At 46.4% G+C, this 22,441-nt stretch overlaps 2 protein-coding genes across 2 annotated transcripts in view; one reads left to right on the top strand and one right to left on the bottom strand.

The window, feature by feature from the left end:
- The window catches only part of LOC310998569 (ubiquitin carboxyl-terminal hydrolase 54-like), a gene marked incomplete at its 5' end in the record, with an annotated part of 41,611 nt that extends 25,779 nt beyond the window's left edge, over positions 1-15,832 (top strand). Inside the window, 8 exons of the mRNA XM_083988682.1 lie at positions 369-521; positions 2,724-2,843; positions 3,260-3,410; positions 5,887-6,761; positions 13,344-13,423; positions 13,557-13,661; positions 14,677-14,920; positions 15,419-15,832. Coding sequence (XP_083844808.1) covers positions 369-521; positions 2,724-2,843; positions 3,260-3,410; positions 5,887-6,761; positions 13,344-13,423; positions 13,557-13,661; positions 14,677-14,920; positions 15,419-15,618 — 1,928 coding nt within the window. The 3' untranslated portion in view covers positions 15,619-15,832. The remainder of the gene's footprint in view (positions 1-368; positions 522-2,723; positions 2,844-3,259; positions 3,411-5,886; positions 6,762-13,343; positions 13,424-13,556; positions 13,662-14,676; positions 14,921-15,418) is intronic.
- Positions 15,833-18,969: 3,137 nt separating this feature from the next.
- Positions 18,970-22,441, bottom strand: part of LOC310998568 (multimerin-2-like) — a gene marked incomplete at its 5' end in the record, with an annotated part of 29,023 nt that continues 25,551 nt past the window's right edge. Inside the window, 1 exon segment of the mRNA XM_083988681.1 lies at positions 18,970-19,995. Coding sequence (XP_083844807.1) covers positions 19,613-19,995 — 383 coding nt within the window. The 3' untranslated portion in view covers positions 18,970-19,612.

Raw genomic sequence — 22,441 nt, 5'->3', positions numbered from 1 at the left:
TCGTATTAGTTTGTTTGAATGAAAAGTGTCCCCAGTCTGTCAATCGCTCTAGCCGCAGCTGACCGGACCGGATGTTGATTTACCCTGTGTGACGTCACTTCCGAATCTCGTGAAATAGGCCTATGGGGGTAGAAAGAAAGAAAGAAAGAAAGAAAGAAAGAAAGAAAGAAAGAAAGAATGAAGTAAAAAGACAGAGAAACAGGGTAGATGGAAAGAAATAAACAAAGAGTGATGATCCATTAGTATCATGCTAAGAGACTGACTCTGTGTGTGTGTGTGTGTGTGTGTGTGTGTGTGTGTGTGTGTGTGTGTGTGTGTGTGTGTGTGTGTGTGTGTGTGTGTGTGTGTGTGTGTGTGTGTGTGTGTAGGCCGCAGCGAGCTGGACGAGCTGCAGGAGGAGGTGCTGAGGAGAGCGAGGGAGGAGGAGCAGCAACGACGACAGGAGAAGGAGAGAGAGGAGGCGCTCGGCTTCAACCCCCGACCGAGCAAATACCTGGACCTGGACCAGCTGCAGATCCAGGGTACACACACACACTGACAGACACACACACACACACACACACACACTGACAGACACACATTTGAAATATTTATTTATGCCCACATATAAAGAAGTACAAGGGTTCTTGCACAAGGGACATAAACACTGCCAGTGCAGTTGACAATGGAAGACGGTCAGTCACAAAGCGCCTGGGCGGCTGAACACAGTTACATACAAACTGACCTCAGATCAGATAGAAAACAGACATTCAAGGATACAAAAAACATCGTCTCCTCCAGATTGAGCGGCTACCAATAATAACTGAGACTGAGCAGTACCTGGCCAACTGTTTAGCTCTTCTTTTAGGGAGGCCGGCCATCTGAAGGCCCCTCACAACCAACTTATGCACATTCCCCAGGCTACCAAATATAAAGACTAGAAGTTTACATCTGTAGCCCAGCTGAGAGATGGTCTGCTTCAGCTGCTGCTATTTCAGCACTTTGGTCAGAAAGGCCTCCTCTAGGCTGTAATCAAAGGTACAGCCGACCTCCAGAATGAGCACCTCTCTATGATTTTCATTAACAACAACACACACACTGACAGACACACACACACACACACACACACTGACAGACACACACACAAACACACACACACACACACTGACAGACACACACACACTGACAGACACACACACACACACACACACACACACACTGACGGACACACACGTCAGTAAACGAGGGAGATAGAGCCGTATCGCCGTAATTAGCTTAGCTCAAACACTGGAAGTGTATAGGTAGTGTTAGCCTGCCTCCACCTAAAGTAGCTAATTAGCTTAGCTCAAACGCTGGAAGTGTATAGGTAGTGTTAGCCTGCCTCCACCTAAAGTCGCTAATTAGCTTAGCGCAAACACTGGAAGTGTATGGGTAGTGTTAGCCTGCCTCCACCTAAAGTCTCTAATTAGCTTAGCTCAAACGCTGGAAGTGTATAGGTAGTGTTAGCCTGCCTCCTACCTAAAGTCGCTAATTAGCTTAGCTCAAACGCTGGAAGTGTATAGGTACTGTTAGCCTGCCTCCTACCTAAAGTCGCTAATTAGCTTAGCTCAAACGCTGGAAGTGTATAGGTACTGTTAGCCTGCCTCCTACCTAAAGTCGCTAATTAGCTTAGCTCAAACACTGGAAGTGTATGGGTAGTGTTAGCCTGCCTCCACCTAAAGTCATCAGAGAAACTCTTCAGCAACTCTAAACAGAAACCGGCGGGCCGATCTTCGTCTCAGAGCTGACAAAACTCTCCGGTAAGGCATCTTGAGCGGTCAAATGCCGCTAACGGGACGAGATCGGTCAAAACGGAGGGTTCAAGCTAAGACGCTTTATTTTGGTTCAAGCTAGCTACATCGAGGATAGGTTAGCTTCCTATTTCAAAGTAAAAGCACAAATTCTATCGTCATGGTTTTCTGTATGTAAAGGGCAACAGGTGTTTTATTTTGTGAAAGTAACCGGAAGTGCGTTGGTCACAACGGCTAGCTTGAGTAGCGCCAAATTCGTCCCAACAAAATTGTAAACAGCTGTTATTTAGACAAATTAACGACACACCGCTGATCTAAACGGCTACTTTCTCGCCTAAACATGTTTGAAATGTGGATAAACTGATATATTTACAGAGTTTAGAGCTAAAATGAAATCAGCTTCTGAGGCAGGCTAACACTACCCATACACTTCCAGTGTTTGAGCTAAGCTAATTAGAGACTTTAGGTGGAGGCAGGCTAACACTACCTATACACTTCCAGCGTTTGAGCTAAGCTAATTAGAGACTTTAGGTGGAGGCAGGCTAACACTACCCATACACTTCCAGTGTTTGAGCTAAGCTAATTAGCGACTTTAGGTGGAGGCAGGCTAACACTACCCATGCACTTCCAGTGTTTGAGCTAAGCTAATTAGCGACTTTAGATGGAGGCAGGCTAACACTACCCGTACACTTCCAGTGTTTGAGCTAAGCTAATTAGTGACTTTAGGTGGAGGCAGGCTAACACTACCTATACACTTCCAGTGTTTGAGCTAAGCTAATTACGGCGATACGGCTCTATCTCCCTTGTTACTGCACGCACAGTCGAAAGGATGGTGTCTATCTGCTGGTCATGGACTCGGGAGTGAGGCAAGACACAAAAAAATAAATGTTGGTGTATCCCTTTAATGTAGAAAACATGGACTCAGGGTTTTGTGTCTGTGTGTGTGTTGTGCAGGTAAAGGTGACGGTTTCGAGCGCTGTGTGTCGGAGGCGGAGCTCCTGTTGGACCAATCCGTTCGTCTGGAGCAGGCGGGTGATGTCACCTCGGCGCTGTCAGCCGTCAACGAAGCCGTGTGTAAGCTCCGCCCCCTGCTGCACGCACACACACACACACACACACACACACACACACACACACACACACACACACACAGATGAAGCCTCCTCCTGCGCTGCAGCTGGACTCTGGTTGATTGACAAGTCACCTGGTCTGTGATGTCACTCTGTGATGTCACTGTGCGATGTTTTTTTTACCTGAGTTGATTTAATGTTTGATATATTTATTTTCATCATCATCATCATCATCAAAACCAAATCTGAGTTATTGATCTGTTAATGATGTCATCTCTCTCACACACACACGTGCTCATGGCATCATCATCATCACCACGTTGTTTTCTTCATCCTTCTTCTTTTCGTTTCCTTATTTCTTCTTTGTTTTTGTTTTTTTCTGTTGTCGTTTACTTCCTGTTGACCTGTGACCGGCTGCAGCCAAACTGCGGCCGGCGGCGGCGGGGGGCGGAGCTAGTAGTCAGAGCCGGCTGCAGCGCTGCATGAGGAGAGCCCGCAGCCTGCAGCAACGCATGCACCTGCAGCAGCAGCAGCAGCAGGAGGAGGAGGAGGAGGAGGAGCCACAGCCCAGGTACCACCTGACCACTGCTCAACCAATCAGAGGCCAGAGAACATCACAGCATAGCTAAGACCTCAGTGATGTCACAGGACGCACCTGGAGGGGTTCAGGTGTGGTCCAGGGCTGTGTCCTAACCCCCCTACTCTCTATATAGTGACCAGTTGTTGTAGTGATGTCTGAATGTTTAGTGATTATTAATGTTCACTATCTAGTGACTGAATCTATCCCATAATTCACCGCGAAATGTAGTGAACATCCGATGGTCACTAACCGGAGCAAGATATCCCATCATGCATTGCGGTCACGGATGGCCGTTACCACAGCGGCCCAGAGAGACCGGTGTAGCTACCAAATAAATGCAAGTAGTGACCGGTGTAGCTACCAAATAAATGCAAGTAGAGACCGGTGTAGCTACCAAATAAATGCAGTAGTGACCGGTGTAGCTACCAAATAAATGCAAGTAGAGACCGGTGTAGCTACCAAATAAATGCAAGTAGTGACCGGTGTAGCTACCAAATAAATGCAAGTAGTGACCGGTGTAGCTACCAAATAAATGCAAGTAGTGACCGGTGTAGCTACCAAATAAATGCAGTGGCGACCGGTGTAGCTACCAAATAAATGCAGTGGCGACCGGTGTAGCTACCAAATAAATGCAGTGGCGACCGGTGTAGCTACCAAATAAATGCAGTGGCGACCGGTGTAGCTACCAAATAAATGCAGTGGCGACCGGTGTAGCTACCAAATAAATGCAGTAGTGACCGGTGTAGCTACCAAATAAATGCAGTAGTGACCGGTGTAGCTACCAAATAAATGAAGTAGTGACCGGTGTAGCTACCAAATAAATGCAGTAGTGACCGGTGTAGCTACCAAATAAATGCAGTAGTGACCGGTGTAGCTACCAAATAAATGAAGTAGTGACCGGTGTAGCTACCAAATAAATGCAGTAGTGACCGGTGTAGCTACCAAATAAATGCAGTAGTGACCGGTGTAGCTACCAAATAAATGAAGTAGCGACCGGTGTAGCTACCAAATAAATGCAAGTAGCGACTGGTGTAGCTACCAAATAAATGCAGTAGTGACCGGTGTAGCTACCAAATAAATTAAGTAGTGACCGGTGTAGCTACCAAATAAATGAAGTAGTGACCGGTGTAGCTACCAAATAAATGAAGTAGTGACCGGTGTAGCTACCAAATAAATGCAGTAGCGACCGGTGTAGCTACCAAATAAATGCAGTAGTGACCGGTGTAGCTACCAAATAAATGAAGTAGTGCAGCAGCCTCAATAAATGTGTCCAGCTGCCAGAGTTGTCCGGTCGTGGCTTCCACAGACTCCCACAACAAACGTCAGAGCAAATTTCCTAACAAGCGTTATAAACTGACCACAGACTCTGGATAGCGAGGCTAATTTCTGTTAGCCCGTCTATGATGTTTTACATTATACGTTAGCATTAAGCTAGCGGACTTTATGCTTAGTTGTGACACTGGCTGTGTGTGTTTTGGACGTTGTTTCAAACTATGTGGGTTTGATTGAACATCTTTGATGCTTAAATATATATATTACCGCTTAATACCTTACCTCTTTTTATGTTTGTACATCCGTAGGTCTATGCTACACCGGCCGTTACCATGGATGTATCCATGGTACCTACACCGGCCGTTACGATCGCGGTTGGAACATTTTAATTATGCGTTGTAATACGTCATTAACTGTGCGGCGGAGTAGTGTCCGAAAGTGTTTTTTTATTTGACCAGTGATTCACTATATAGTCACTATATTGAATTCACTATATAGTGAGTAGGGAGGAGGGAATGAGGGAGTGATTTCGGACACAACCAAGGTGAACCGGTCCTACCTGGACTGAACCAGGTGTCTAATGATGCCCGTGGAGCAGCAGGTGCAGTGGGCGGGGCTTAAAGAACAGGTTTAGTTACTGAGCTCCTCATTGGTCCAGACCGACCAATCACGGCCTCGATGCCCAGTAGTCTGGGGCCGTTGACTTGCTGTTTTGCTAGGAAACAGAACCAGGGCGAGAGAGAGACAGGCCTTTCCATCAAAATAAAAGCACCGAGCTAATAAAATGCGTTGAAACTCTTTAATTTAAGGAATATAAATTACAAGAAAGTCCCCGAGCCATTAAGTTAACATTTTGCTTTTATTGTATTACAAGTTAATATCTATTTTATAAGTTTTATGTTGGTGAACACTTTCATTTTGGTGAATCTGGTGATTTCGGTCTCCGCTACAGACAGGAACCAGAATGCAGACGAACAGACACGAGGCTAAAGCCCAGCTCTGATCTGTTTCTGTTTCTGTTTTTAACCGGGGGCCATAAAAGTTCGGTTTCAAAAATACCCGTGTTGGTGTGGACGAGGCCTTTGTCCCGTTGACACGCTCTGATCGGAGACACTGGAACGGTGTGTTAGTGTAAAGACAACAGACTAACCCCTACCCCCCCCCACCCCCTCTTTCTCTCTCTCTCTCTCTGCAGTGAAAAGCCTCTCCCGCTCAAAATACTTTTGACAGACAGACCAGGCGACCAATCAGCTGTCAGTCAGGACCAGCAGGCTCCGCCCCTCCGCCCCTGCCCCGTCCCCAGCCCAGGCCCCGCCCCCAACTCCGGCCACACCCCTTACTCCGGCCCCGCCCCCAGCTCGGGCCACGCCCCCAGCTCGGGCCACGCCCTCAACTCCGGCCACACCCCTTACTCAGGCCCAACCCCCAACTCAGGCCCCAGCCCAGGCCCCTCCCCCAGCCCAGGCCCCGCCCCTTACTCGGGCCACGCCCCCAGCCCAGGCCCCGCCCCTTACTCAGGCCCCGCCCCCAGCTCCGGCCCCGCCCCCAGCTCGGGCCCCAGCCCAGGCCCCTCCCCCAGCCCAGGCCCCGCCCCTTACTCGGGCCACGCCCCCAGCCCAGGCCCCGCCCCTTACTCGGGCCACGCCCCCAGCTCAGGCCCCGCCCCCAGCCCCCCTACAGGTGGTGGGCGGAGTCCTCTGGGAGGTTTGGCCCCGCCCCCTCCACCTGTCGACACGTCTCCCCTGACAACGACGACGATGGGGGAGGAGCCGTGTTACATCACTCCGCCGCTGGCCCCGCCCCCCTCCTGGTCACCTGATGCAGTCGACTCCCCCCCCCCGCCCCCCTGCCGGGACCACGGCGCCGCCCCTCTCCCCGTGGAGCGCTGGGCCCAGAACGTCAACCGGTTCTACGGAGGAGGAGGAGGAGGGGGCGGGGCCGAGGCCGGCGAGGGGGCGGAGCCTAACGAGGAGCTGTCAGAGCTGGACTCACTGTACCAGGCCAGTCTCAGAGCTCCCAGCATGCACCGGGGCCGCCACGGGGCCAGCCCGCTGCCCGGCAACAGACCAGGTGAGTTCAGTCGTCGATAGCGACAGAGAGTGAGAAGTGATGTCATAATTTGTTAAAGGTATAGTACGTAGGAATTCCCCCCATCTAGCAGTGCAGTTGCATATCTGAACGTATTCTTCTCAAATATGTTTATTGAGCTTTTTATATATTAACATAACAACAATGATACGACAACAACAACAACAACAACAACAACAACAACAACAACGCTCAGTACAACATTGGTCTAGACATCCTGTACACATATACATCTCACATGCACCTGATCAGTGCAATGAAAAGGCCTTCTCTGTGAAAAAAAAAAGGACTAGATAGATAAACTAGTTAAATAAATGAAATAAAATAAATAAGAAATAAAAATAAAAATACACCCCAGATCACAATTTTAGAAGTTTTAAATGGTCAGGTTGTAGTAATACATAGGAAAAGAGCCAAAGGCTAGCCAAGGACAACACTCGAAAGCACTGAAGCCACTGTAGAGTTGGAAAAGTGAAGATATGGAGTCCAAATGTTCATAAATTGTCCTTCTGACGAGTGAAGCAAACAGGTCAGGTACTCAAGGGGAAAACATTCCATAATTATCTTATGCCAGTTTGATTTAGTGGGGGGTTTGTCACTTATCCAAGACAAAAAGATGTTCTTCCTTGCTGCATATGTGAGGATATTATACAGTCTGGTAGAGTTAACATCCACAATAGTATCTTGACTGGGGTAACCAAGGATTAAAGAAAGAGGGTCCAAGTGTAACACAACACCAAATATATTTTCCAGATCTTGCAAAACATCCATCCAATATGTTTGAATTTTAGGACAAGACCAAATACAGTGAGTATAAGTACCAACTGAGATTTTACATTTTAAACATGAAGGTGAGAGTTGAGAGTTCATTTTATGTCTTTTGTTAGGAGAGATTTGTAAACGTTGGACAATCTTAAATTGCAGCAATCTGGCACGGTTACACACAGAAATTTTCTTTGTTTGAGTCCATATCTTACTCCATTTATCCCCATCAATATTTATACCAAGTTCACGTTGCCATGTCTGCATAACATCCTGTACATTTACCACATCAGTCTGGCTTAGGACATTGTAAAAGCGAGTAATGCATTTTTTAGCTGGGCCAAGGAGGAGTAATTGTTCAACTGCAGATGTAGTAGCATCAGTATTGAGAGTAGTTCCCCTGTTTATGAAGTCCCGAATTTGCAGGTATTTGAAAAAATCATGTCTGGGGAGATCATACTTTTCTTGAAGTTGTGCAAATGATAGCATGGATGCTCCCTGAAATAAATCACGCATCCTCTTTATCCCTCGGGTTGTCCAAGTGCTATACCCACTATCCACCATGCCTGGTAAGAAGTTAGGATTGCCCTGAATTGGAACCAATGGAGATGTTAGTCCAGACCTCCCTTCAAGCTTTTGTGTAATAAACCATGCTTTTAATGTGTTAGATATTATAGGGTTGTTTTTGCAATGGCTCCTGGCTGACTTTAAGTCCTTGAAGGCCAAAAGACCTAACAGGGAGCCTGAGGTCTGTGATTTTTCTAGGTTCAGCAAATCAGAAGTAGGATCCTCCTTGACCCATTCTGCTATAAATCTTAAATGGGATGCTAGTTGATACCATCTGATGTTTGGAAGATCTAGACCACCCTTCGAACTAGGGAGTTGTAGTTTTGTTACTTTTAGCCTTGGCTTTCTCTTATTCCAAATGAAGTCACTCAGCCAGCCATTAAGCAGCTTCAGTGCCTTGCCTGACAGGAGTATTGGGATCATCTGTAGGGGGTATAACAATCTTGGTAAAATATTCATTTTAATGATAGAAACTCTACCAAGCAGTGACAAGGGGAGTGGAGCCCATCTGTTCAGGTCCTTCTTTATGGAGTCTAGGAGGGGGTTAAAATTAGCTTTAAACATGTCATGAAACAGAGGTGTAATGTTAATGCCCAGGTAGACAAAACCTGTAATGGACCATTTAAATGGGAATGACGGTAGTGTGTTAGTTCTATCTCTAAGGCTTCCCATTGGCATAGCCAAAGACTTTGAGAAATTGATTTTATAACCTGAAAAACATCCAAACAAAGTGATTACATCAACAAGACGTGAAACGGAAGTTTCAGGCTGCAGCACATAAAGCAAAACGTCGTCCGCATAAAGAGAAATTTTATGCTGGATCCCACCTACATTTAAGCCAATTATTTCAGGGTCTTGCCTTATGGCTTCAGCGAGAGGCTCTATAGCAAGAGCAAAAAGGGCTGGGCTAAGAGGGCAGCCCTGACGTGTTGAGCGATGAAGTGGGAAGTTGTCAGATCTATAGCCATTGGTAATGACTGCAGCCATGGGATTTTTATATAATAGTTTGACCCATTTGATAAAATTATCTCCCAAATTAAACTTATGTAAGACATTAAACAGGTATGACCATTCGACACGGTCAAATGCCTTTTCTGCATCCAATGAAATGACCGTGCTATCAATTTCCTGTGTCTGACAAATATTGATAATGTGTAGAAGCCTCCTAACATTGTAACTAGAACTCCTACCTTTGATAAAGCCTGTCTGATCCTCTCTGATGAGAAAAGGTAGAACTTTCTCGAGACGTAATGCTAATATTTTGGATAATATTTTAAGGTCCTGATTCAGAAGAGCAATAGGCCTGTATCCCGAGCAGTCCTCAGGGGACTTTCCTTTTTTTTAAATTAAGGTAATATCGGCTTCTCTTAGCGAATTGGGGAGGCTATCAGTAATAAAGGAATGTTCCAACATTTCTAAGAAGGGGTCTATAAGCACATCTTGAAATTCACGATAAAATTCACTGCTCAAGCCATCAGGCCCTGGTGTCTTGCCTGACTGCAGGCCTTTAAGTGCTAATAAGGCCTCTTCCCTGGAGATAGGAGCATTTAATTCACGTTTTTGGGAATCAGAGATGGTTGGAAAGGTTAGTCTCCCTAAAAATGATTCCATCCTGTCTGTGACTCCTTGTGGTTGATCTGATTCATATAACTTAGCGTAAAATTGCCTGAAAGTATTATTGATGTTTTTGTTATCGAAGTGGCGGGTGCCATTCCCGTCTAAAATTGAATGAATCACCTGAGAATCCCTTTTAATTTTGGTCAAATGAGATAAATACTTACTGGGCTTATCCCCATATTCATATAACCTTTGCTTTGAGAAGAGAAGAGCACTCTTAGCCTGCTGGGTTAGTAAAGTATCCAGGGCAGCCTGTATGGCACATTTCCTCTGCAACAGTAAAGGGTCTGATGTTGAGCAAAGGGCACTTTTAATATCTGACAGTTCTTTTTCAAGTTTTAGTTGCTGTTCTAATTGTTTTTTCCTTTTTGAAGCTGAATAGGCAATAATTATACCCCTGATGTATGCTTTAGAAGTTTCCCACAGTAAGGATGGGTTGCTAGTAGATTGTGAATTAATAGACAAAAATATCCTAAATTCACTTTTGAGATAAGAGATGAATTTGTCGTCTTTCAGGAGACGCGTGTCGAATCTCCAGCGTTTACTTTTCGTAGATTCTATATCAAGAGATAATTCTAGGAGCACAATTGCATGATCGCTAACCACAATATTGCCTATTGAGCAGGAAGATACACATTGCATCACAGTCTGGGGTACAAAAAAATAATCAATCCGTGTGTGGCACTTGTGAGGGGGGGAATAAAAGGTAAATTCTCTATCAGATGGATGTAATATTCGCCATGTATCAACCAGGTTGATTTCCCCACAAGTTGACAGGAGGGCTCTGGCCTGGTTTGACAGGGGAGAATTTCATAGGGGATGTCTATCAAGTTGAGGATTAAGTAGACAATTAAAGTCACCTCCCACCAAGGCCAATGGCGAAGATACTTCTGCAAATTCTGAAAATGCTTTAGTTAATAAATCTGGAGAATAGTTAGGTGGGCAATAAAGATTCATAATAGTAATTTCTTTACCATTTAAGACACCATTTATAATCACATATCTTCCATACTTGTCCTTTATACACTTTTTTAATTGGAATGGTAGATTCTTGTGTATCAATATAACAACCCCTCTGCTACTGGTGGTAAAAGAGGAAAAGTACACCTGGCCAACCCAACTGTATTTCAGTTTGAGATGCTCATTGTCCTCTAAGTGGGACTCCTGTAGTAGAGCCACATCTACTCCCTCCTTCTTCAATAAAGAGTAAACCTTTCTTCGCTTCACATTACCCCTCAAACCCCTTATATTCCATGAACAGAGTTTTAACTTAAATGGTGGCATCATTCTATTGGCAAATATAATGAACTGAATTGAATATCCATACAGATGACCAGAAATGCAGTTGTATAGCCTATATTATATTGCACTGCTTTTAGGGGCATGTTTTTAGGTAGTTTGTCCAAATAAGTCGATATGATACACTGAACTGTGAAAGACCAGTACTGAGCATGAACTACAAGTAACACAGAACTATAACAATAAGAAACTGTACATGTTAAGAAAAGGGAAAAAAAGAAAAAGAAAATGTTGAAAGAAAAGAGGATGGGTAATGGGGGTCCTTCCCCAGATTGCGGGGGATTGCTGTTCTGTAAAGCGCCTCCACTAGGGCCGAATGTGTTTCTCACATCATGTAAACAGAAAGAAAACAAAGCAAGTGACATAACCCAGTTGACCGGGGCTCACAGCAACACCCAATTATTACATAATAAACAAAAGTTTTTTTTTGTTTTTTTTTTTTTTGTAAGTTTTAAACCTTAAATGTGAATCGTCATCTATTCTTAAACCAGCTGGATTTTAACTGTATGAACACTCGTGTATGATTAAGCAAGGGGGACACATTATACACATTATGATAACGAATAGTCATTCATATGAATGTAAGATGTATCATAAAAGAGTATAGTCACATGACCGAGTGTCCACACTTAGCTCTCATATGGTCAGAGAATCCGTCATTCCTGACGTGCTGCAGCTGCACTGGTTGCGAAGGTCAGAGCCTCTGTCGGGGAGAGGAAGGTTTTCTTGGTGCCGTTCAGCGACACTTGTAACTTTGCAGGGAAGAGCATGGAGTAATCAGCACCGATTTGTTTGAGATGTTGTTTGGCCTCATTAAACTCTTTCCGTTTACGAAGCACTGCGGCGGACAGGTCATTGTAGAAGGATATGTTTCTTCCCTCCACAGTAATATTCCCGCCCGCTGCTTTACGCCGTACTGCTGCCATCACTCTCTGCTTGTCCGGGAATGCGTGGAACCGAATGATGACCGGGCGCGGTCGCTGGTCAGACCCGGGCTTGGGCATTAGAGAGCGGTGAGCCCGTTCTAGCTTGACTCGCCCCCCTTTAGTATCCATGTCAAGAAAATCCGGCAGCCAGTGTTCAAAAAAGTCCAAAGCATTTCTCCCCTCCATATTCTCGGGCAGGTTGAAGATGCGGATATTTTTCCGCCGTCCTCTGTTTTCCAGTTCGTCTACATGGTCAAAGAGGGATTCGACTTTTTTCTCCAGAGCTACTATACGATTAGCTTGCGGCTCGTTAGCGGTCTCAAGCTGTAGCATCCTAGCCTCTGCTTCGTCCAAGCGGTCATTAGCCCTCTTCAGCTGGGCAGTATGAGAGAAGACTGTTTTAGCCAAAGGGTCGAGTTTGTCGTTAATAGCCGCCATTAGTTTAGTGGTCATCAAATCCAACGCTTTAGCGAGTCCGGGTTCAAGTTCTGCCTCCTCGCCGTCTTCTTCATGCTCGCTGCCATGTTGGGCTAACTCCGTAGCCGTGTTGTCAGTTGGCTGTCGCGGCTTATTCTTTCCCTTCGGCATTGTTTGGTGTTGTTTTGACCAGAACTGTTCAAGAGTCATACCACTGCACTGGCACTTCAAAAAGGCAACGTAGTTAAGAGAGAATGTAAAAAAATATTAAGGGTGATGGCGGAGCTCCCGCAAAACCGACTGTCTCCTAGGCCGTCATCACGTGACCCCCCCTGAACGTATTCTTGATGTTGCATTCAGGTGAAATGGGGCAGACGTCAGACAGACAACAGACGCTGCATGAAACAGGATAAACAAGCGTCTATGTAAACAAGTGGTCCGTGACAACATGTTGTCATGGTGATGTGGTATTGTTTTACCGTCTTTCTCTGGTGGAGTAAAATGACGACGGCCGTCTGCCTGACTGCACCTGAATGCAACACCGGTGCCTCCGTCCTTCCTCACACTACACAGTGGTGACAGTTTTAACAGGCCGTTTCCGTGGTTACCTACGGTCACGATGCAACATGGCCGCCTCGGTTCGGTTTCCGTGGTTACCTACGGTCACGATGCAACATGGCCGCCTCGGTTCGGTGCGTCGCCCACTTATGTATTTGTAACGACTTGTAACAACTCATTCTAAGGAACCAGAAAGCTTTCATTTGTAGCAGCTGTGATTCACCTTCAGTCAAATACGCATTTATGAAAGACAGGTTTGATTTTTGATATTAAAAAGACAAATAAGTTACCTGTACTCACCTGTGTGTGTGTGTGTGTGTGTGTGCGTGTGTGTGTGTGTGTGTGTGTGTGTGTGTGTGTGTGTGTGTGTGTGTGTGTGTGTGTGTGTGTGTGTGTGTGTGTGTGTGTGTGTGTGTAGGTGTGAGGACTCTGTCAGGATCTGGACGCTCTAAAACACCGACAGCCGAGATCGAGGGGTTCGTCTACAGGACACCTGAGGTACAGGACTGTGTGTGTGTGTACATGTGTGTGTGTGTGTGTACATGTGTGTGTGTACATGTGTGTGTGTGTGTGTGTTGTCAGATCTGTGTAGTGTGCAGTGTGTGACCTCTGACCTCTGACCTCTGACCAGATGCCTTCAGGTGATGATGAGAGCTACAGTGCAGAGAATCTGAGACGTGTCGCCCGCAGCCTGAGCGGCAGCGTCATCAGGTCACGAGCTCCGAACGTCAGCCACGTAAGACACACACACACACACACACACACACAACGTTCCGACCGCGATCGTGAAGGCCGGCGTAGGTACCATGGATACAACCATGGTAACGGCCGGTGTAGCATAGACCTACGGGTGTATAGGTGCCAACATAAAAAGAGAAGTAAAGCAATATATTAAGCGGTAATATATATATTTAAGCACCCAAGATGTTCAATCAAACCCACATAGTTTGAAACAACATTCAAAACACACACAGCCAGTGTCACAACTAAGCATAAAGTCTGCTAGCTTAATGCTAACGTATAATGTAAAACACCATAGACGGGCTAACAGAAATTAGCATCGCTATCCAGAGTCTGTGGTCAGTTTATAACGCTTGTTAGGAAATTTGCTCCGACGTTTGTTGTGGGAGTCTGTGGAAGCCGCGACCGGACAACTCTGGCAGCTGCACACATTTATTGAGGCTGCTGCACTACTTCATTTATTTGGTAGCTACACCGGTCGCTACTGCATTTATTTGGTAGCTACACCGGTCACTACTGCATTTATTTGGTAGCTACACCGGTCTCTACTGCATTTATTTGGTAGCTACACCAGTCACTACTTACCGGTCGTTCTGGGTCGCTGTGGTAACGGCCATCCGTCACCGCAATGCATGATGGGATATCTTGCTCCGGTTAGTGACCATGGGATGTTCACTACATTTGGCGGTGAATTATGGGATAGATTCAGTCACTATATAGTGAACATTAATAATCACTAAACATTCGGACACCACTACAACAACAACAAGTGCACTATATAGTGAGTAGGGGGGGATTTCGGACACAGCCTGAGCTAGAGGTCTGGACGTGTTGCCAAGATGGCCGCCGAGTGGCGTGACCCGTCTATGAGGTCGTCCAGCTGCCTAAAGCGCCATCTCTGTAACCGTGGTTACTCACATAACCATCGTTTCATGTCGTTGGTCAATTTTATTTCTGTCATTCGTTTGTTTCATTTCCATTTCTCCTGTCCCCCCCCCCCCCCCCTCCAGCCCCCCCTCACCCACTCCTCCTCCTCCTCCTCCCTCCTGCGTCGCCCCAGCTCCTCCTCTCTGCACCTCCCCTACTCCGCCCCCCCCTCCCCCTCTCCCTCCCTCCCCCCAGACCCCTCCTACACCCCCCACCCTCACCAGCCCCGGCACCTCGGCCCCCCAGCTCCTGCTCCTCCTCCACAGCCCCCCCACTCACTGACATCACGGCCCCCCAGCTTAGGCCACGCCCCCTGGGGACACGCAGGTAAGACTCATCACCCCTCCTCCCCCCTCCACCACCACACATACACAACCATAGATATATATAAGAAGACTAGATGACTCACCCGCCGCTGCTGCCCAATGACACAGCGTAGCCACACGGCGGCCATCTTGGTAAGGTCAACGCTCTCCCTCAGTTATTGTCCGATTTCCAAACGATTTGATTTTTTATGAACGTCTATGCAGTTATGATGCAGCTACTTAAAATCACGGATCATTTTAATCATGTACTTTTTTTGTAAAAGTAACATTATAGTGACATTATGCAAATAGTTAAAGTAATAGCTACATACTGAGTTATTTTTCACAGAGTTATGAATCGTTGTTTTAGTGCAGATGACTGGATCACCATCTACTGTAACTGCAGCAGAGTCAGAGACAGTTGCCCGTTCCAATATGGCCGACTGAGCTACGCCTGCTTGTAGTCTGACCCTCCCTCTTGTTCACATCACTAACTCTGTTCCCCCCCCCCCCCCCTCAGGACCGGTCCTCCACCCTCTGGTTGTGTCTGACGGGCGGCGGAGCCTCCGCAGCGTCGCCCTGAGTTACGGGACTCTGCCCCGCCCCCCCCCCTCGCGGAGCCCCGCCCCCCTCCTCCTCCTGCTCCTCCCTCCCCCGGCCCCGAGCCGGCCCCCCCCCCCGCCCCCCCGGCGGCGCCTCAGGGCCTGTACGCCACCCTGACCCGCCCCCGTCGCCACCGGCAACCGCCTCATCCCGTCCGCTCCCCCCCGCCCCCCCGCCGGGCGCTAGGCGACGGCCCCCCCCAGCCGCTCCGCCTGGACGTCCCCCCCGACGGCGACTGGCGAGGCCACGCCCCCCCCGCCTGGGAGCCCCCCCCCCTCTGCTGCCTCTGCCAGCAGCTGCCGGCCCTGAGGCCACGCCCCTTCTGCCCCGCCTGCGGCGCCTACATGGCCCGGCTCCGCCCACTCAGCTGAGCAGGCTCTGTGATTGGCTGAGAGGTCTGCAGCGTCATTATGACATCACACACACACATACACACACACACACACACACACCGATGAAGATGAAGATGAAGCCACCGAACGGGAAACTGGATCTCTATGGATCTGGACTGAAGTGGATCAGGACTGAAGTGGATCAGGACTGAAGTGGATCAGGACTGAAGTGGATCTGGACTGAAGTGGATCTAGACTGAAGTGGATCTGGACTGAAGTGGATCAGGACTGAAGTGGATCTGGACTGAAGTGGACCAGGACTGAAGTGGATCAGGACTGAAGTGGATCTGGACTGAAGTGGATCAGGACTGAAGTGGATCTGGACTGAAGTGGTGGATCTGGACTGAAGTGGATCTGGACTGAAGTGGATCAGGACTGAAGTGGATCTGGACTGAAGTGGATCTGGACTGAAGTGGATCTAGACTGAAGTGGATCTAGACTCCAGTCCAGCAGCTGATCCTGTGGATTGGTCAAACAGGAAGTGAAGGACATGACAGACCAGGAAGTAGAAATGAACTCTATTTATTTTTGTAGCCTGAACTAACTGTTGCCATAGTTACCTGCTCTAGTTTTGTAACGTTAGTCGCCTTGTGTGGAAGGACACGCCCCCTTTTGGGGGCGGAGCCAAGTCCACAGCCTGTAGAGGATTTAGATCAAAACGTCAAGCTTTTATTTTTAAAGAGTTGCAGCTAATATTTAGCATGATCTTTTCAGACAAGTGAGAACCTGAAGTCTGCTGGTGAAAGACCATTGATTGATTGATTATCTGATTGATTGAGTGATTGATGAGTTGATTGGTTGGTTGGTTGGTTGATTGATTGATTGATTGATTGATTGATTGATTGATTGATTGATTGATTGATTGATTGATTGATTGATTGATTGATTGATTGATTGATTGATTGATTATCTGATTGATTGAGTGATTGATGAGTTGATTGGTTGGTTGGTTGGTTGGTTGATTGATTGATTGATTGATTGATTGATTGATTGATTGATTGATTGATTGATTGATTGATTGGTTGTCAGACTTGATTTGAGCTCCACAAAGTGTCAAAGACTGAGAGAAATTATTTTTTCATCTTTTCTTTCTTTTGCTGTTTTCAGATCTGATTCTTTTGGTTTTTTGTGTATTTGATTCTTATTTTTCTACCGAGTTCAGACGAAGAGAAGATTTAACAGAAGATTTAAGAGACGTTTAAAGACTCAGACGTTCAGTTTGATAGTTTAGCCGATGTTTCAGTAGAACTCCTCTGGTTTGATGTTCGGCCTCTTTAACCTTTGAACCCACTGATGATTCGTTAATGAATTTACTCTAAACAAGTTAGTTTAATGATTTCTCAGCTGACGCTTCACAGCAGGTCAGTCAGAGCCAGGACCAGGACCAGGACCTGGACCAGGACCTGGACCTGGACCAGGACCAGGACCTGGACCAGGACCTGGACCTGGACCTGGACCTGGACCTGGACCTGGACCTGGACCTGGACCTGCTGTGACTTGGTGTCCTGCTCTGACGTGTCTCTGACCTTTGACCTTTTCTTGCTGTGCCGACAGATTCTGTATTTTTGCAATAAAGTGAATCAGTGAGACGAAGCAGAAACGACTCCTCGTCCTTCTTCTTGTCCAGAGATAGAAACACGTAGCTAGATGCTGCATTCAGGCTCGTCAGGCACGTCGTCGCGGCTGCCATCTTGGGAGGGAGTTCCTTGTATATATCTATGGTAAACGGCAGTACGAGGTAAAACAAAACATAACAAAACGCATACTTCTATCTATCTATCTATCTATCTATCTATCTATCTATCTATCTATCTATCTATCTATCTATCTATCTATCTATCTATCTATCTATCTATCTATCTATGCTTGTTGTCACTGTGACATCACTGTGACATCACTGTGATGTTTAGCTCCGCCTCCTAACAGGTTATTTAACAGCTCATCAGACTCTGGTCTCTGTTCTACGAAGCAGGATTTGAGTTTATCCAGGTCACTTACTCTGGGTTTTCTGTTTTACTACGACGATGCTTCACCTCTTACTGGGATACATCTCCATGGTAACTGATGCTGAACGACTCACCTGGTCTGGACCTCCTGGTAGAGAAGCTCCGCCTCCTCCAGTGAGCGCACAACACGGTTTAGTTTAGTTTACTTTAGTTATTTAGCACAAGTTTAAAAAAAACAGTGCAAGGAGGGAACGAAGCCCAAGGGGTTCGATCAGCTGACAGAGGTTTGTCAGTCCCTCCGATAAAAACTTAAAATAATATTTATCTTATAATACACACACACACACACACACACACATATATATACAGTATATAGGCCTATATTGAGAGAGATGGATAGATATAAAACTCATCTCTCTAAGAACTAAAACTGATCTGACGGTCCCTGAACACTCAGAGGACCGAATCTACCTATCTCTCTGCATCTAACACCACAACATTACATGTGAGCAACAGGCCAGATTAAAGGAGTAGGCTACACAAATGTGATTCCTGTTAGAGCCATCCCATAATGATGGAGCAGTGACTTTATTTAATTTTAATCTTGTGAATTTAAACATTGTCAGAGTCAGCAGCTCTTCTAGCTCTTTGCTACAGCGACTTTTTTCAGTTCTTCATGTTGCAGCAGAATCATTGACTCGTTAGTGAAACACTCCGCTCTGCTGCTGCAGCTGATGATGTCAGACCTGTCCATGTCTGTGATTGGTCAGATGATGCAAACTCCACCCGTTTCATGTGAACGCACTCTGGGAAACCCTGGGTCGACTCACTGAGGTGATAACCACCGTTGTGTGACCGCTGAGCGTGAAGCTGGAAGATACTCTGGTCTGTTGAAGCTGCTTCGTAGTTCAGGCCTCTGATCAATTAGAGAGTTATGAGTTATTTCTTTGTTTTCAAAATGGAATCACATTGAAGGAATACATTTCCCAGAGATGCAGAACGTGACATTTAAATGAACCAGCTCTAGGAATCTGAGGGAGTTAAAGGAGCAGCATGGAGCAGAGTTCCTCTTTAAAACAAAACTAAAACAGGAAGTAAAGAGACGATGATGTGAGGTCACAGACTCTGACAAAGATGACAACGTTTTTATTGAGTGAAGATTAAAGTTCAACAGTTGGTATAAATATAGAATAAATCTGTTTTTACATCAGTGACTGAAATATAAAAATCTGACTCGTGTCTCCGTCCGACAGCTGATCTGGAGTCAGCCTTCATCTCATTTAGTGGGGCAGATAACTGTAATAATCGTTCACTTCTGGAAACAAGCACCAAAATTGGCACACATACTCCTTAGGGATTGCTCTTTTGATAAAACCCGTTAGCCACCTAAAAATTAAAGATGGCGGCCATGAGTAAGTCCATGGGTCCAAATTTGGATTCTGCATAGTGAAAAATGTATTATTTGATACCAAGATCATTAAAATAGGACAAGACTTTGCGATTGTATTCCGAAATGCAATATTACTGTGTATTCAATGGCGGCCATCTTGAAAAATGGCCACCAGGTTTTATCAAAAGAGCAATCCCTAAGGAGTATGTGTGCCAATTTTGGTGCTTGTTTCCAGAAGTGAACGATTCTCCTGTAACTTTGCAGTTATCTGCCCCACTAATTGGTGCTTTCCTGAATCCTCTGTGTTGTGGGCGGAGCCTCAGTCCGCTGTGACTCCGCCCCCCTGCAGTCTCTGATCAGCTGATTGGTCCACAGCCCTCCTATCAGGTGGTCTGGTGGAGCAGCAGCCCGGTGAACACATTGTCCTCTGACTCCGCCCACCTGGCCCCCCCATGCCGCTCCAGCCTCACGCGCTCCCCCGCCTGCAGCCGCAGCACGGCCACGCCCGTCACCGGCCCCGCCGCCGTCACTTCCTGTCGGAGCAGAGACGCCCGCGCCTGGCCCCGCCCCCTCCTCAGCCACAGGTGGGCGGGGCCAGGCCTCAGGTCCAGCGTGACGACCAACAGGTAGACTCCGCCCACCGGAGCGGTGAAGACGCCGCCGGAGAGAGACGGGCGGAAGACGAGGAGGTTGGAGACGCTGCGAGGACGTTCACCCACAAACGGCAGCGAGGCCTCTGATTGGTCGGACAGGACGGGGGGAGCACCTGAGGAGGGAGGGGGGGGGGAGGTTGGAAAGGATCAATGTAGAGATAAATGGGATACGCCAAAAAAAAATTGTTTTTCCGTGTCTTGCCTCACTCCCGAGTCCATGCCCAGCAGATAGACACCATCCTTTCCACTGTGCGTACAGTAACAAGGGAGATAGAGCCGTATCGCCGTAATTAGCTTAGCTCAAACGCTGGAAGTGTTAGCCTGCCTCCACCTAAAGTCGCTAATTAGCTTAGCTCAAACGCTGGAAGTGTATGGGTAGTGTTAGCCTGCCTCCACCTAAATTCATCAGAGAAACTCTTCAGCAACTCTAAACGGACCGATCTTCGTCTCAGAGCTGACAAAACTCTCCGGTAAGGCATCTTGAGCGGTCAAATGCCGCTAACGGGACGAGATCGGTCAAAACGGAGGGTTCAAGCAAAGACGCTTTATTTTGGTTCAAGCTAGCTACATCGAGGGTAGGTTAGCTTCCTGTTTCAAAGTAAAAGCACAAATTCTATCGTCATGGTTTTCTGTATGTAAAGGGCAACGGGTGTTTTATTTTGTGGAAGTAACAGGAAGTGTGTTGGTCACAACGGCTAGCTTGAGTAGCGCCGAAGAGCGAGCTAGAGCTAAAATGAAATCAGCTTCTGAATGCTGATTTCAGCTCAGGTAGGAGGCAGGCTAACACTACCCATACACTTCCAGTGTTTGAGCTAAGCTAAATAGCGACTTTAGGTGGAGGCAGGCTAACACTACCTATACACTTCCAGTGTTTGAGCTAAGCTAATTAGCGACTTTAGGTGGAGGCAGGCTAACACTACCCATACACTTCCAGTGTTTGAGCTAAGCTAATTAGCGACTTTAGGTGGAAGCAGGCTAACACTACCTATACAATTCCAGCGTTTGAGCTAAGCTAATTAGCGACTTTAGGTGGAGGCAGGCTAACACTACCTATACACTTCCAGCGTTTGAGCTAAGCTAATTAGCGACTTTAGGTGGAGGCAGGCTAACACTACCTATACAATTCCAGTGTTTGAGCTAAGCTAATTAGTGACTTTAGGTGGAGGCAGGCTAACACTACCCATACACTTCCAGTGTTTGAGCTAAGCTAATTAGCGACTTTAGGTGGAGGCAGGCTAACACTACCCATACACTTCCAGTGTTTGAGCTAAGCTAATTAGCGACTTTAGGTGGAGGCAGGCTAACACTACCTATACACTTCCAGTGTTTGAGCTAAGCTAATTAGAGACTTTAGGTGGAGGCAGGCTAACACTACCCATACACTTCCAGCGTTTTAGCTAAGCTAATTAGCGACTTTAGGTGGAGGCAGGCTAACACTACCTATACACTTCCAGTGTTTGAGCTAAGCTAATTAGCGACTTTAGGTGGAGGCAGGCTAACACTACCTATACACTTCCAGCGTTTTAGCTAAGCTAATTAGCAACTTTAGGTAGGAGGCAGGCTAACACTACCCATACACTTCCAGCGTTTTAGCTAAGCTAATTAGCGACTTTAGGTGGAGGCAGGCTAACACTACCCATACACTTCCAGTGTTTGAGCTAAGCTAATTAGCGACTTTAGGTGGAGGCAGGCTAACACTACCCATACACTTCCAGCGTTTTAGCTAAGCTAATTAGCGACTTTAGGTGGAGGCAGGCTAACACTACCCATACACTTCCAGTGTTTGAGCTAAGTGTAACCAGGTTGAAATGTACTTTAATTTTATCTTTTGAAATCTCACCAAAACCCTGATTTTATTTTGAAAGGAACCATTTTATTTGTTTTCACCTTTATTTTGTAGTTTGGTCTGCAGAGACGTTAAATCAGTACTGTCTCTTTAAGAGTTCGTCGTCTGCTTGACCTGCGAACTGCTCCGCTCTCAGTCGGTGATGACCCCACTGAGAGCAGGTATGTGTTCATTTCTCTCGTCATGTTTACATTTTGTTTTGGGTTGAAAGGTATTAAAAACGTAATAATATACATGTATGGATGATAAATGAAGAGTGTGAACGGTTGTGGTGTGTGTTGCTAGGTGAATTTCGCAGCTATGCCATTGTAAAACTACTGCAGGCACAAGTGTTTATTTTTCGTTGTTTTCTTCATGTGTGTGTATGTGTGTGCTGCTAACAGGGGCCTGCTGTGAGCTAGCTCAAGACCGCATGTCACAGATGCACTTTCATTTGATTCTCATACAGGTATGGATACTGATGTATTTCACTGTTTACTGGTTTCATTTTTCCATTGACTTGGTTGATTGTTGGTTGAATTTATGTTCATGTACAGATACAACTCAATAAGGAACATTTTAATATATTTTTATATTTCATTTTATTTCAGTATTTTATTAAATATAATTGTGAACTTTATAGTTAGCTGGGTCGGTGATGACCCCACTGAGAGCAGGGGCCTGCTGTGAGCTAGCTCAAGACCGCATGTCACAGATGCACTTTCATTTGATTC

This window comes from Trachurus trachurus, assembly GCF_905171665.1.
Source record: "Trachurus trachurus genome assembly, chromosome: 15".
In the NCBI taxonomy this organism is placed as follows: domain Eukaryota; kingdom Metazoa; phylum Chordata; class Actinopteri; order Carangiformes; family Carangidae; genus Trachurus; species Trachurus trachurus.
This window is presented reverse-complemented; position numbering and strand designations above follow the sequence as displayed.